The 14,564-nt window shown below is 47.7% G+C and overlaps 1 protein-coding gene across 2 annotated transcripts in view; it reads right to left on the minus strand.

Moving 5' to 3' along the window:
- Window positions 1-14,564, minus strand: part of PAK1 (p21 (RAC1) activated kinase 1) — a 103,144-nt gene that overhangs the window by 21,895 nt on the left and 66,685 nt on the right. For both annotated transcript variants that reach the window (XM_083436543.1, XM_083436544.1), the window contains 4 exons: window positions 12,930-13,077; window positions 11,648-11,685; window positions 2,931-3,047; window positions 940-1,117 (listed from right to left, as the gene is read on the minus strand). In XM_083436543.1, the coding sequence (XP_083292669.1) occupies window positions 940-1,117; window positions 2,931-3,047; window positions 11,648-11,685; window positions 12,930-13,077 (481 nt within the window). The remainder of the gene's footprint in view (window positions 1-939; window positions 1,118-2,930; window positions 3,048-11,647; window positions 11,686-12,929; window positions 13,078-14,564) is intronic.

A 14,564-nucleotide genomic window follows, 5' to 3' on the forward strand; every position in this document is an offset into this window, starting at 1 on the left:
TATTGCTTTCATTTTATGGCTCAGTGGTCTCGTTCGATAGTAAAATTCATGTTAAGTTGCTGTTTTAGGGGTCGTTTTTAAAAGTCTGGAACGGATTAATCCGTTTTGCATTACTTTCTATGGGAAAGCGCGCCTTGGTTTTGGAACGCTTTGGTTTTGGAATGGACTTCTGGAACGGATTAAATATGAGAACCAAGGCACCACTGTATTTCGCTCTTGCTCATGGGCGTGAATGCATTTTGGTGTCTTAAGGAACAGCACTCACTGTCCGGACATCTGAAATAGAGGGAATGTCATGTGAAGGACAGGTCTGCCAGCAGGCTAAAGAGAATGCCCAGGCTGGGCCAAGGCATGCTTTCCAAAATAGATAGCTTCAAGGAGTGGGGTGAGGGTCAGAGGACAGGCAGCAATGAGAGGGCTGTTGCATTCGCACACGACCATAATGCTTTCTCAAAGCGTCCGGTTCACCACTTTTGGAAAACAGGATGGCTTTGTTCCCATCCAACAGGGCCGCTCTTGCATACGAAATGTTTTTGCATTCCCCAGCAAGGCTAGAATACAGCCTCACACATCCCAGGGTTTTGAAAGTGAAAGGAGCTTCTAGGATGGCTCTGACATTCACACCTAACACACAAACACACACACACACAGCATTTCTCCTCCTTTGAAGAAGCTGAACCCACCAGCTGACACCATTGTGAGAGGATTCAGAAAGGTGGGGTTCTTTTAAGAACGAAAACATCTCTTCGGTGTCGTGAAAGTGCTAAATTTTGCACAATTTGGAGCCTGGGGAGAATGTTTGTGGTGTGTGTGTGTGACAGAGATAGAGAGAGAAGAGTGCAGTTGTGAAGTGGCGACAACCTCACAGTGTGAGGTGACCTGAAATATATCCATTTCCCTGAGGTTCCATTTGAAAAACCCAGCAGTGAGAAGACGTACTTAATTTCTCCAAGATTTCCTCGTCTGTCATTTTGGGTTTCTTTTTCTGCTTCTCCGTACTCCTCGCCAACGTGTCTGGAGGGGTCGTGCTGTTTTCGGAAGGCGATGGGATCGGAGAGGTGGCCACGTCTCGGGTCGGGGCTGGAGGAAGGGGTTCGATCACCGACCGGGTGTATATCTGCGGGGAGGGGAGGTAGAATATATATGTAAATAGTTCTGAGGTAAATCAGACACTACAAGCGGCTAAAAAGGAGGTTCTTGCTTAGTCCCAAACTTCCTGAGATTCACCACTGCAGTACACAGTGCTGCAGCCCTGTGAAAAGTGACTCCAAAACTGAAAATCCAGTGGGTAGGTGCTTAAAAGAGTTGGCCTAAAAAGGCATGGCCAAATTTGGCCCTCTAGCTGTTTTGGGACTACAATTCCCATCATCCCTGACCACTGGTCCTGTTAGCTAGGGATGATGGGAGTTGTAGTCCCAAAACAGCTGGAGGGCCAAGTTTGGCCATGCCTGGCCTAATAGGTCTGCAAAAATGGCTTTTAGAAGTATATCTTGTTCTGTGTGGGAAAGGAGATTAACATAGATTTTGGGATCTGCTGGGAAGAGCCTCTAGGCTATTGAAAATGGCTTGATTAGCAAGGAGGTGCGGTTAGGAGTGACATCTAGGTGATGACTTCTTTAAATCTGCAAAGGGAGATTTGCACTGAAAACAACAATGAATTTACAAGCTGCAGTTGCAATTCAGCTGGCTGAGAACATGAATGCCTGGCTTCCTATAATGGAGCCTCTCTCTAGGCCCAAACTGAATCTCCCTTCTCAAGCTACCATAGCAAAAGCTGAGATTTTTTTTTTCTAAAGGAGACTTTCTTAACAACATGCTAAAAATGTTGTGATACTGTGAGAGCACGGAATGGAGAACTGAGTGCAAAATCGCAGCTCCATTCTGAGAAAGAAAAATACAAGCTTTTTGTGGTTAGGGAGAGATGTTTAAAGCATCTGTAGAATCAGAGAGTCAGCTGAACGGTGCCTCCCTTTGTTGAGGGAAGGTTTCAGTGTCCTGCCTTAAAATGCAAAAGTATATTTGCTCAATTTGCATCTTTATATGCAGGTCACAGAACTCAGCGGTGACTTAGGACAGGCGGGGGTTGTTCTTAATCTGGGGCAATGGGACCGTTACTTTCATACCCTGCTAGGGAAAGTGTCTAGAGCAGCCTTTCTCAACCTGTGGGTCCCCAGATGTTGTTGGACTACAACTCCCATCATCCCTAGCTAGGGAGGCCGGAGCTCGGGGATGATGGGAGTTGTAGTCCAACAACATCTGGGGCCCCACAGGTTGAGAACCGCTGGTCTAGAGTTTCTCAAACTTGGGTTTCTGGCCGTTGTTGGACTACAGCTCCCATCATCCTTAGCTAGCAGGACCAGTGGTCAAGGACGATGGGAACTGTAGTCCAAAAACAGCTGGAGACCCAAGTTTCAGGCATTTGGTTAGCCAGCTACTGAATAACATAATTCTGCACTTTTTAAGCAGTGGAGCAGGGTCTTAGGGATGGAGTTGGGCAGAGTTCAAATCCTACTCATAATTTATATAATATTTTTTATTATTATTGTGGTTCTGTTCATGCAATCGATAGGGGCCCGCCCTTCACCCAAACGAAGTTACAGTGGTACCTCGCAAGACGAATGCCTCGCAAGACGAAAAACTCGCAGAACGAAAGAGTTTTTCGTTTTCTGAGTTGCTTCGCAAGACGAAAACGTCTTGCGCCTTTTTTTTTTCTTTAAACCGCCAATGCATTCCTATGGGAAACCATCAATACACAGTGGTGCTTCGCAAGACGAAAAAATTCACAAGACGAAAAAACTCGCAGAACAAATTAATTTCGTCTTGCGAGGCACCACTGTATACTTGTGGGGCAGAAGACACCCGAATCAATTCTCTGAAGGCCCAATGCTTTATTCAAGAGGGAGCCCAGCCGCTTTGAGACTTCTACTTACGGACTTTGTGTGCTCGGGCCGGGGAGCAATGACTGGGGGAGGGGCAGGGTCGTCTTCATCATCTTCGTCCTCCGACACAGGGGGGACGGCGGGGGTCTCGGACACCGCCTTCACATTCTGCACGGAAAGGGGAGGAGCTTAGGAGGCAGGCAAATGAAACCACGGCAAACTCTCAATTCCCGCGCATTTAACTTGCGCACCTTGAGTTTCACACGCTTGGTGAAACGAATTTAAGAATATTATAAAAGTGAAGGCATCTGGGGGGGAAAGGCTTTGGCAATCACACCCGCCGTTGAACCTAATGTGTTTGGATTAGACGCAATTTTCGCTGTAGGCTCGATCCCCAGAACCTACGTGTAAGTTGTGGGCTTAGTGTATCTGGATGGGAACGTATAGCAGGCCATGAGTTGAAGAAAATGTTTAAATTAACATTTGTAGAAAAAAAACAAACCAGAAGCATTTTTGTTAGAGATTGTAGGAAAAGACCTGCCAAGGAAAATCAAGAACATATTTATGTATGCGACACCAGTCTTAATAGCACGAGGATGAAAGAATGAAGAAACCCCGACAAAAGAACTGTGGCAAGAGAAATTGATGGACTATGCAGAACTGGCAAAATTGACGTACAAACTGTGTTACAACTGTTTTGCCTAGGAAAGCCAAACTTTCCTCCTAATCAGTTTTTCTCCTGCTGGCAAACTTCAGCTGGCCTGTTTTCTTTCTTCCGCATAAAAAGAAGACACTTAAAATAAAAAAGGAGGTGGGGGGAGACTGCGGACCTTGAAGGAAGTAATGTTTAGAATCATAGAATTGGAAGGGAACATGAGGGTCATCTAGTCCAACCCCCTGAAATTCAGGAATCTTTCGCCCAACGTGGGACTCGAACCCACAACCCGGAGATTAAGAGAACCGGGCTCTACCGACGATGTCACAAAAGCTAATGTATTTCAGGTCAATTTACTAGATCATGGGTAGGGGACGTTCCTAAGCCCGAGGGCCACATTCTCTATTGGGAAGCCTTTCAGGGGCTGCATGTCAATGGTGGGCGGGGCCAGAGGCAAAACATGAGATCATGGATGTCATTTCGTACAGCTGGCTGCATTCCAGGCAGGCAGAAGTCAGAGATCCACAGAGGCAAGCAAGCAAGCCGGAAGCATTATCAGCATAGTTGACAAGAGAACAGGATGGTCCATTGAAAGGGGTCCGGGTTCGAGAGAGGGCGCATTGTGCCACACAGCTGCAGTTTGGTAGATAGTAGGAAAGTACAGTGCTAATGTTGCAGATTTGAATCCTATAAGGTAAAAAGGTAAAAGAAAGGACCCCTGGATAGTGAAGTCCAGCCAAACATGACTATGGGGTTGTGGTGCTCATCTTGCTTTCAGGCCAAGGGAGCCGGCGTTTGTCCACAGACAGCTTTCCAGGTCATGTGGCCAGCAAGACTAAACCGCTTCTGGCTCAACGGGACATAGTGATGGAAACCAGAGTGCACGGAAACGCCGTTTACCTTCCTGCCACAGTGGTACCTATTTATCTACTGGCACTGGTGTGCTTTCGAACTGCTAGGTTGGCAGGAGCTGGGATAGAGAACTGCCAATCTTCTGATCAGCAAGCCCAAGAGGCTCAGTGGTCTAGACCACAGCGCCACCCACTTCCCTATCCTATCCTATCCGGTGGTCAAAGCTCAAGGTCCCTTGGTGGAAAGCAATTCAGAAATCTTTCAGGTAACTGATAAGAATCTAAGCATGGGTGATTCAAGAGTTATCTTAAACAGGCCGCCACCCAGACTGGACTAAGCAAAGAAGACACTCACGCTTAATATTTTGGTGGCAGCAAAGGTGGTCTTATAAAAAAGGGACAGTATCTGTGTCGTCTATAAAGAATCACAGAACTGTGGGTTGGGAAGGGACCCTGAGGGTCATCTAGTCCAACCCCCTTGCAGTGCAGGAATTTCGACTAAAGCAACCACGACAGATGGCCCTCCAACCTCTGCTTAAAAACCTCCAAGGAAGGAGAGTCCACAACATCCCAAGGGAGTCCGTTCCACAAGGAATGACTTTTGGCGACTCGTGAAACTGCATGGCTATAAATTGGCCATATTAAAGAAAGAGACACGTCGGCTGATCAAATTATTCAAAGAGAAGGCAACCGTGTGCGATGTTTTGTAATCAGACCCGCGCTTCGAAAAGGCTGAACCTTTCCCTAATTTCAGGTGGATATTATAATTTATAAACAGCCATTTATTTTTAAAACGGAAGCGCCAGGGGCGAGGGGAGGGAAGAGGCCGTTTGCCACAGCCGTGCTTGAGAGCGAAGCAATTTCCCCCAGACTCGCTCTTTAGAAAAACCACCAGACGACATCAAAGGCAGTTCGTTGGCACAGCAACGTGCTCTTGCCATGCTAACGAAGGACACTTTGGCCGACGGCCCACGCCAACTGCTTTCCTCCGGTTATCAAAACGCTCGCTGGGCACTTTCTCGCTCTCTCTCCCTGGACGTCTTTTGTTCGGGAAGCGCTGCTGTCTCACCTGCTGGGTAATAACGCATCCCAGTAGTGATGTATGGAAGTGAGAACTGGACCACTTCTATTGCCGAAGAATTGATGCCTTTGAATTATGGTGCTGGAGGAGACTCTTGAGAGTCCCACGGACTGCAAGAAGATCAAACCCATCCATTCTGAAGGAAATCAGCCCTGAGTGCTCACTGGAAGGACAGATCCTGAAGCTGAGGGTCCAATACTCTGGCCACCTCATGAGAAGAGAAGAATCCCTGGAAAAGACCCTGATGTTGGGAAAGATGGAGGGCACAAGGAGAAGGGGACGACAGAGGACGAGATGGTTGGACAGTGTTCTTGAAGCTACCAGCATGAGTTTGACCAAACTGCGGGAGGCAGTGGAAGACAGGAATGCCTGGTGTGCTCTGGTCCATGGGGTCACGAAGAGTCTGACACAACTAAATGACTAAACAACAATAAAACGCTTATTCTTGTAGATGGGCCAGGTGGAAAGATGTCGCCTCTACTGAAGTCTCGAAAAGAGTTTGGAAGGTGGCAGAAAGTGTCTGGGCAAATTCTTGCTCCTTCCTGCTTCTGGAAAAAACTGGTGGGCAATCACTCATTTCTGTAACACTTGGGGAAGACAGGGAGAAGTTAAAACTTCCCTCAGTCCCTGATAAATCCACATTTTTAAGGAGGGCTTTTGATCCTATATCTCTGCTGTCTTGCAGGATATCGTAGAATCATGGAATTGTAGATTCGGAAGGGACCCCGAGATTCATCTAGTCCAGGGGTCAGCAAACTTTTTCAGCAGGGGCCAGTCCACCGTCCCTCAGACCTTGTGGGGGGCCGGACTATATTTTTTTTAGGGGGATGAATGAATTCCTATGCCCCACAAATAACCCAGAGATGCATTTTAAATAAAAGGACACATTCTACTCATGTAAAAACACACAGATTCCTGGCCCGTCCGTGGGACGGATTGAGATTGGGCGATTGGGCCAGATCCGGCCCCCAGGCCTTAGTTTGCCTACCCATGATCTATTACCAACCTCCTGCACTGCGGGAATGGCAACTAAATCACTCGTGACAGATGGCCAGCCAATCTCTGCTTAAAAAGCTCCGAGGAAGGAGAGTCCACAACAAAATCTTCAGCAGAAGAGAAATGTGCACAATCTCTCCAAAGTGAAGAAGCCAGATGAATGTGTAGGTGTTAAATACAGATGTCTAATTTTATTCGTTCTTTGGAAGAGATGGTTTTAATGCAATTACATCATGCCGACTATTTTCCCTGCGCTTGTTTTCGATTTCAACTCGAGAAAGTGTGTATGTGTGTGTGTGTGTGGTTTTTTTTCCTTTCTTCCGGCAAGAACGGAACAACCACCACAGTAGCAAAACTAGATCACCTTCCCAATTTGCAAAACAGTTTTTCCAGCCCTGCCGGTTCTCCCTGACTTCAGATTCATTTCACTTCCCTTCTGTCCTTAGGCCTCACCTGAACTTTTTAAAAGGGAAAGCAAACCTCTTGAGCTGCTGTCATTCACAGCGGCTGAAAACAGGCCAAAATTCCACAGGTGAAGCGTGCCCCTGCCTGGAAGCTCAGTGCCAGGGAATATCTATTAACCTGTGGAGTTTCAGCCTGCCGTCCAGCTACTGGAGGCACTAACACTTATCAATCAATAAGGAAGGCCTTGTTGGATGAGTCCAAAGGCCCGGTTAAACCAGCATCCTTCTCTCACGATGGCCACAAGTAGCACCTGGGCACAACAACACTCTCCCCCATTTGTTGTGCAGGTGAGATTCAGGTTTCACATCCCCACTGAGCAATGAATAAAAGAAGCGGTCCTTATAGCAGCTCAGCCTAAGGATTCACCGGCACTAAATGTTTAAAGCAGCATCTCAGCGCTGTAAACATTCATGGCTTCCTCCCCCCCCAAAGCATCCTGGGAACTGAACTTTGTTAAGGGTGCTGAGAGTTCTTCGGGGACCCCCTACTCCTCTCGCGGCGCTACAATTCAGCTGCATATTCCTGCATTGCTTGGGGGTTGGACTAGATGATCCTGAAGATCCCTTCCCACTCTACAATTCTATGATTCCCAAAATAATAATAATAATAATAATAATAATAATAATAATAATAATAATAATATACTGGAGCCTTGTACCTACGGGACCGCCTCTACCGGTATGCTCCACGGAGGACCTTAAAGTACATAAATAGCAACACCCTAGAGGTCCCTAAGGAAGTCAGATTAGCCTCAACCAGAGCCAGGGCCTTTTCAACACTGGCCCCGGCCTGGTGGAACACTCTGTCTCATGAGACCAGGGCCCTGCGGGATCTGATTTCTTTCCGCAGGGCCTGTAAGAAAGAGTTGTTCTGCCTGGTCTTAGGCTTGGAATCAATTTGACTCCCTCCCCCTCTTTCTTTTTTCCTCTTGTGATGAGACTGCATTTTATTGTCTTATTTATAAATAAAATTATTATTATTAATAATAATAATAATAATAATACCCCGCCTATCCAGCTCAGTTTCCCCAGCCACTCTGGGGCGGCTTACAGCACATTAAAAATTGTAAAACACTGGATTTTTAAAAAAAAATTCCCAATACGGGGCTGACTTCAGATTTCTTCTAAAAGCCAGGTGATTGTTTATTTCCTTGACATTGGATGGGAGTTCCACAGAGTGGTTTAACCTAAGGTTACCAGATTTTTTTCAATGAATCTGGGGACACTTCTCAACTTCCTGCTAAATAGATGGATTTTGTCAGGGGACTGATTTGTAAATCCGGGAAACGGGGACGTCCAGTAACCTTAGTTTAACCATCAAATCCTTCCTCCCCAGGAACTCTGGGAATTGTAGCTCTGCAAGGGTGAAAGGGGACGTCCTTGCAACGCTCTACACCCATAACAAACTAGTTTCCAGGATTCTTTTTGGGGGGAGCCATGACTGGTATGAGACTGCTTTAAATGTCAGACGGTGGCAATCATCTACTCCTGTTTTCCAAGATCTAGGGCAGACACCTTTCCCAGGAACTGCTGTGTGCAGAAATGATAGAGATTCAACTTCATGCCTTCTGCATTCAGCGCACCTGTTCGTGCTTAAGCTTGTCTCATTCACCTAAGTCCCTTAGCCTGTCTCTTAGCCAATAATAATAATAATAATAATAATAATAATAATAATAATAATAATTTATTTATACCCCGCCCATCTGGCTGAGTTTCCCCAGCCACTCTGGGCGGCTCCCAATCAAATGTTAAAAACAGTACAACATTAAATATTAAGAACTTCCCTAAACACGGCTGCCTTCAGGTGTCTTTTAAAGATAGCTGCTTATTTCCTTCACATCTGAAGGGAGGGTGTTCCACAGGGTGGGCGCCACCACCGAGAAGGCCCTCTGCCTGGTTCCCTGTAACCTCACTTCTCGCAATGAGGGAACCGCCAGAAGGCCCTCAGCGCTGGACTTCAGTGTCCGGGCAGAACGATGGGGTTGAGACGCTCCTTCAGGTATACAGGACTGAGGCCGTTTAGGGCTTTAAAGGTCAGCACCAACACTTTGAATTGTGCTCAAAAACGTACTGGGAGCCAATGCAGATCTCTCAGGACCAGTGTTATGTGGTCCCAGCGGCCACTCCCAGTCACCAGTCTAGCTGCCACATTCTGGATTAATTGCAGTTTCCAGGTCACCTTCAAAGGTAGCCCCATGTAGAGTGCATTGCAGTAGTCCAAGCGGGAGATAACTAGAGCATGCACCACTCTGGCGAGACACTCTGCGGGCAGGGAGGGTCATAGCCTGTGTACCAGGTGGAGCTGGTAGACAGCCGGCCTGGACACAGAATTACCCTGCGCCTCCATGGACAGCTGTGAGTCCAAAATGACTCCCAGGCTGTGTACCTGGTCCTTCAGGGGCACAGTTACCCCATTCAGGATCAAGGAGTCATCCACACCTGCCCACCCCCCTGTCCCCCAAAAACAGTACTTCTGTCTTGTCAGGATTCAACCTCAATCTGTTAGCCGCCATCCATCCTCCAACTGCCTCCAGTGAGCATAAGTGAGCAAACTGGCTGAAATCAAAGGTGGGTATACTATGGCCACCATTGGGGTAGCACAGAAAAGGTATCTTAAAGGAGATTACCCATTTACTTGCACATCTGCCACGGTGGGATGGGAGAGGTGGAGGCTGGAAAACGAAGATGTGATGCTGGGATGTGGAGCCTATTTCTCTCCAGCTCCTCACAGGCCCCAAAGCCCACCAGCCCCAGACATGATGGGAGCCACAACCCGAGTGCCACAGGCCCCCATCCCTGATGCAACAGCACCTATCACAATGCTCTCTTTATGCCAGTGACATCGGAGGGACCTAATCTCACACAAACTGGGAAGCAGGCAACAGATAATAGAAAACCCCAAATACCGTATTTTTCGCTCTATAAGACGCACCTAGTTTTCAGGGAAGGAAAACAAGAAATAAGAAGCCTCCTGAGCAAAGAGGGAGCGCTCCTCCCACTTCGCTCAGGAGGCTTTGTGGGGCTATCCCTGAAGCCAGGAGAGCAAGCAGGACGCACCGATCCCGCTTGCTCTCCTGGCATCAGCGAAAGCAAGCCTCCTGGCTTTCCGCCGACCTCCCGCTCTTTAAAGGGAGCGCAGCTCTTGGGGACTTTTCTGGGAGGTGGGGGAAGGGACAGAGCCACGCACTCTGTCCCTTCCCCCACCTCCCGCAAAAGCCAGGGATAGCTGCGTAAATCCTCCACAGAACAGTGGGATAAAGGCTCCCCACTGCCCTGCGGAGGCTCCGCGCAACTAAGCCAGAAGCTAGAACAGCGAGAGGGAGTGCTGGCCATCCTAAACTACCGTATTTTTCGTTCTATAAGGCGCACCAGACCATAAAATGCACCTAGTTTTTGGAGGAGGAAAACGAGAAAAAAAATATTCTGAATCCCAGAAGCCAGAACAGCAAGAGGGATCGCTGCGCAGCGAAAGCAGCAATCCCTCTTGCTGTTCTGGCTTCTGGGATAGCCCATGAAGCCTGCATTCACGCCATAAGACGCACACACATTTCCCCTTACTTTTTAGGAGGAGAATTAAGTGCGTCTTATAGAGCGAAAAATACGGTGCCTATTACCCCCTTCCCTTCAGAACAGGACATAAAGTCTTCTCACACATTCCGCTGAAAGCCATCAAGTATTTGGAGATGGCGTTTATAAGTGGTCCATGTTTCACAAGCATACAGTAACGTTGGTAGTACAATAGCTTTGTAAACAAGCATTTTGGTTTCCCTGCGAACGTCATGGTCCTCAAACACTCTGCACTTCAACCGGGAGAAAATTGGAAGATTCCATAAATGGTCTCCCAAAAATTCTACATATCACTTGGGAAGACAGGCGAACTAATGCCAGTGTACTAGAAAAAGCAAAGATCACCCATGCTGAAGCAATGATTCTTCAACATCAACTTTGTTGGACTGGTCATGTTGTGCTGATGCCTGATGATCGTCTTCCAAAGCAACTACTCTATTCCAAACTTAAAAATGGAAAGTGTAATGCTGGTGGTCAACAAAAGAGGTTTAAAGGCTGTCTCAAGGCAAATCTATAAAAAAATGAAGTATAAACACCGATAACTGGGAAACACTGGCTTGCAAATGTTCCAGTTGGAGAGCAGCCTTTACCAAAGGTGTCATGGACTTTGAAGACGCACAAACTCAGGACAAAAGGGAGAAATGTGCTAAGAGGAAGACACACTTGGCAAACCCTCAGCATGATCAACTCCCACCCAGAAACCTATGTCCCCACTGTGGAAGGACATGCGGATCCAGAATTGACCTCCACAGTCACTTACGGACTCACTGTGAAAACCATGTTTATGAAAGACAAACTTACTCGGCTATGAGGGATCGCCAAAGAAGAAGAAGAAAATTTGGGGTAGTGATGGGGGTAATGGGGAACCAGTGGCTTCCTAGATGTTGCCATGCTACCTGGGGCACATGCAAACTGGAGTCCCTCAATATTGAAAGCGTCACACAGGTTCTGCGTTCCAAGTGATGACGATAGGGCTTGGCAGCACCCAACAACCAACAGATTATCAGGTGCTTAGGAACCGCTGAGCAAGGTGGTTTTGCAGACCCCAGATTCCCCACCCCTGAGTTAGGGACATATCAGCCTCCTGGTTTTAGCACTGACTCTGCCTGCGATTGCAGCCTTCAATATAGCTACAAGACTGAAATTAGACTTACCAGCGTGTTGGAGGAGTTATAGTCTTCTGCAGATTTATCTGGAAGGGGACAGAAAAACAGAACATCTTTCAGATTCCCTACACATGAAATCAAATTAAAACCAAAGGCAATCCAGAACAAACCACTGAAGACCAATTCTCTAAAATCGCCAACAGAAAAGGCAAAGAGACGAAATTTGCAGAGCCATTCGTTTCAGAACAACCTTTCCTCCCTAAGAACTTTGTAACCAAGAGCTAGTGCTGGAGTTTGCTTTCTTCCTCCTCCCTCCGAATCCCTTTTCCTTTTGTGCTGTTTCTTTTCCAATTTAAGGCCGAAGGCATCTTAGAACTGACCACTGCAAACTGATCTGGCTGAAAAGTGGGGTAAAAATACTTTAAAATAATAAGGATTACACACTTTTAGTCCCCCGTCCAAGACTTCTCAGGATGAGAGGCTTAAACGTCACATTAAAGGAAAAGGTAAAGGGACCCCTGACCATTAGGTCCAGTTGTGGCCGACTCTGGGGTTGCGGCGCTCATCTCGCTTTATTGGCCGAGGGAGCCGGCGTACAGCTTCCGGGTCGTGTGGCCAGCATGACTAAGCAGCTTCTGGCGAACCAGAGCAGCGCACGGAAACGCCGTTTACCTTCCTGCCACAGTGATACCTATTTATCTACTTGCACTTTCACGTGCTTTCAAACTGCTAGGTTGGCAGGAGCAGGGACCGAGCAACGGGAGCTCACTCCATCATGGGGATTCGAACCGCCGACCTTCTGATCGGCAAGCCCTAGGCTCTGTGGTTTAACCCACAGCGCCACCGGTGTCCCTAAACGTCACACTGAGGAAGGCCTAAAACAGACCTGCTTCAACCACCAAGAAGAGAGCACCTACCATCTCATTTTTAATCACTTAAAACGTTCAAAAACCAAAGCGTGGCTTCTGATTGGCTGCAGGAAGCCCCGTTGGACGTTCAGCTTGCAAAAGAACGTTCGAAAACCGGAACACTCGCTTCCATGTTGCGTTCTTTCGGGAGCCGAAATGTCTGAGAACTGGGCTGTTTGAAAACCAAGGTACGACTGTACTGTTGAATTTACCTTAATCTTCCTAACACACACATATAAATATAAATAACACCACCAGAACATCCAGCAGGTCGGTTTGTAGGCAGGATATGTGCAAATTCTCTTGGCGTCTCAAAAAACAACAACAAATACCTCACAGGCAAGCCAAGTAAAAGCTGACCAAGCACACCTGACTACCTGTGCAAGGAAGGGTTTCTCATCCATCCGCTCATCATGACCTACCTGTGAAGCTCATATACTTCTGGCTATTGGAGGTCTTTTTGGAATTGTAGAACTCCAGGACGTCGAGCACGGCCTGAGGGTTCTTCTTCTGCTCCGATTTGGTGATGTTGGAGGTTTGCAGCAAGCGGGCCCATTGCTCAGGCATCCCCTGGGAAGAGGGCAAGCAGCGCAGCCATGAGGACGGTTTTGTAGCATCACAGGAAGATTCCTTGCACAGAGTCAGACAGTCTAGCCCAGTACTGTCTGCACTGAACGGCAGCAGCTCTCCAGGATTTCCAATGGGGAGAAATCCCGGTCCTGGCTGGGAATGCCAGGAATTGAGCCTGGGACCTTCTGCACGCAAAGCAGAATGTTATAAATAATAATAATATTTATTATTATTTTTATTAATTTATTATTATTATTATTATTTATACCCCGCCCATCTGGCTGAGTTTCCCCAGCCATTCTGGGCGGTTCCCAATCAAGTGTTAAAAACAATACAGTGTTAAATATTAAAAACTTCCCTGAACAGGGCTGCCTTCAGATGTCTTCTAAAAGTTTGGTAGTTATTTTTCTCTTTGACATCTGGTGGGAGGGCGTTCCACAGGGTGGGCGCCACTACTGAGAAGGCCCTCTGCCTGGTTCCCTGTAACTTGGCTTTTCGCAGCGAGGTAACCACCAGAAGGCCCTCAGACCTTCACCTCAGTGTCCGGGCTGAACGATGGGGGTGGAGACGCTCCTTCAGGTATACAGGACCGAGGCCGTTTAGGGCTTTAAAGGTCAGCACCAACACTTTGAATTGTGCTCAAAAACGTACTGGGAGCCAATGCAGATCTCTCAGGACCAGTGTTATGTGGTCCCGGCGGCCACTCCCAATCACCAGTCTAGCTGCCGCATTCTGCATTAATTGCAGTTTCCGGGTCACCTACAAAGGTAGCCCCACGTAGAGCGCATTGCAGTAGTCCAAGCGAGAGATAACCAGAGCATGTACCACTCTGGCGGGGCAGTCCACGGGCAGGAAGGGTCTCATCCTGCGTACCAGATGGAGCTGGTAAACAACTGCCCTGGACACAGAATTAACCTGTTCCTCCATGGACAGTTGTGAGTCCGAAATGACTCCAAGGCTGCGCACCTGGTCCTTCAAGGGCACAGTTACCCCATTCAGGACCACAGCAATGGCTTATTACCTTAAGCATTCCCGTGCGTGCAACTCACGCATAAAGAGCAGCCTTTATGCTGGTGCCAAGCTGGTGCCCTCTGGATATTGTGAACTATAGCTTCCACCAGCTCCTGCCAGCACAGCTGGCCAAGGCTGTTTAAAAGAGCACAAGGTGTGTTTTTTTTATGGAGGGGGCGGGGATCAAAATCAAGGTGCCACTCAGTTCAGCTTGCATTGTTAAGAGAGCCGTCATATTTCAACAGTTAGGGTCCTCCCCGATCACCCATGGGTGAGCGTAGCTCAGCTACCTTCTCTCACAGCCCATCCTACCACAGAGTAGGGCTGGGAGATACCATGTTTTTCGCTCTATAAGATGCACCAGACCATAAGTCGTGCCTAGTTTTTGGAGGAGGAAAACAAGAAAAAAAATATTCTGAATCCCAGAACCCAGAACAGCAAGAGGGAACACTGTGCAGCGAAAGCAGCGGTCCCTC

Source organism: Podarcis tiliguerta, assembly GCF_965153285.1.
Source record: "Podarcis tiliguerta genome assembly, chromosome: 4".
In the NCBI taxonomy this organism is placed as follows: domain Eukaryota; kingdom Metazoa; phylum Chordata; class Lepidosauria; order Squamata; family Lacertidae; genus Podarcis; species Podarcis tiliguerta.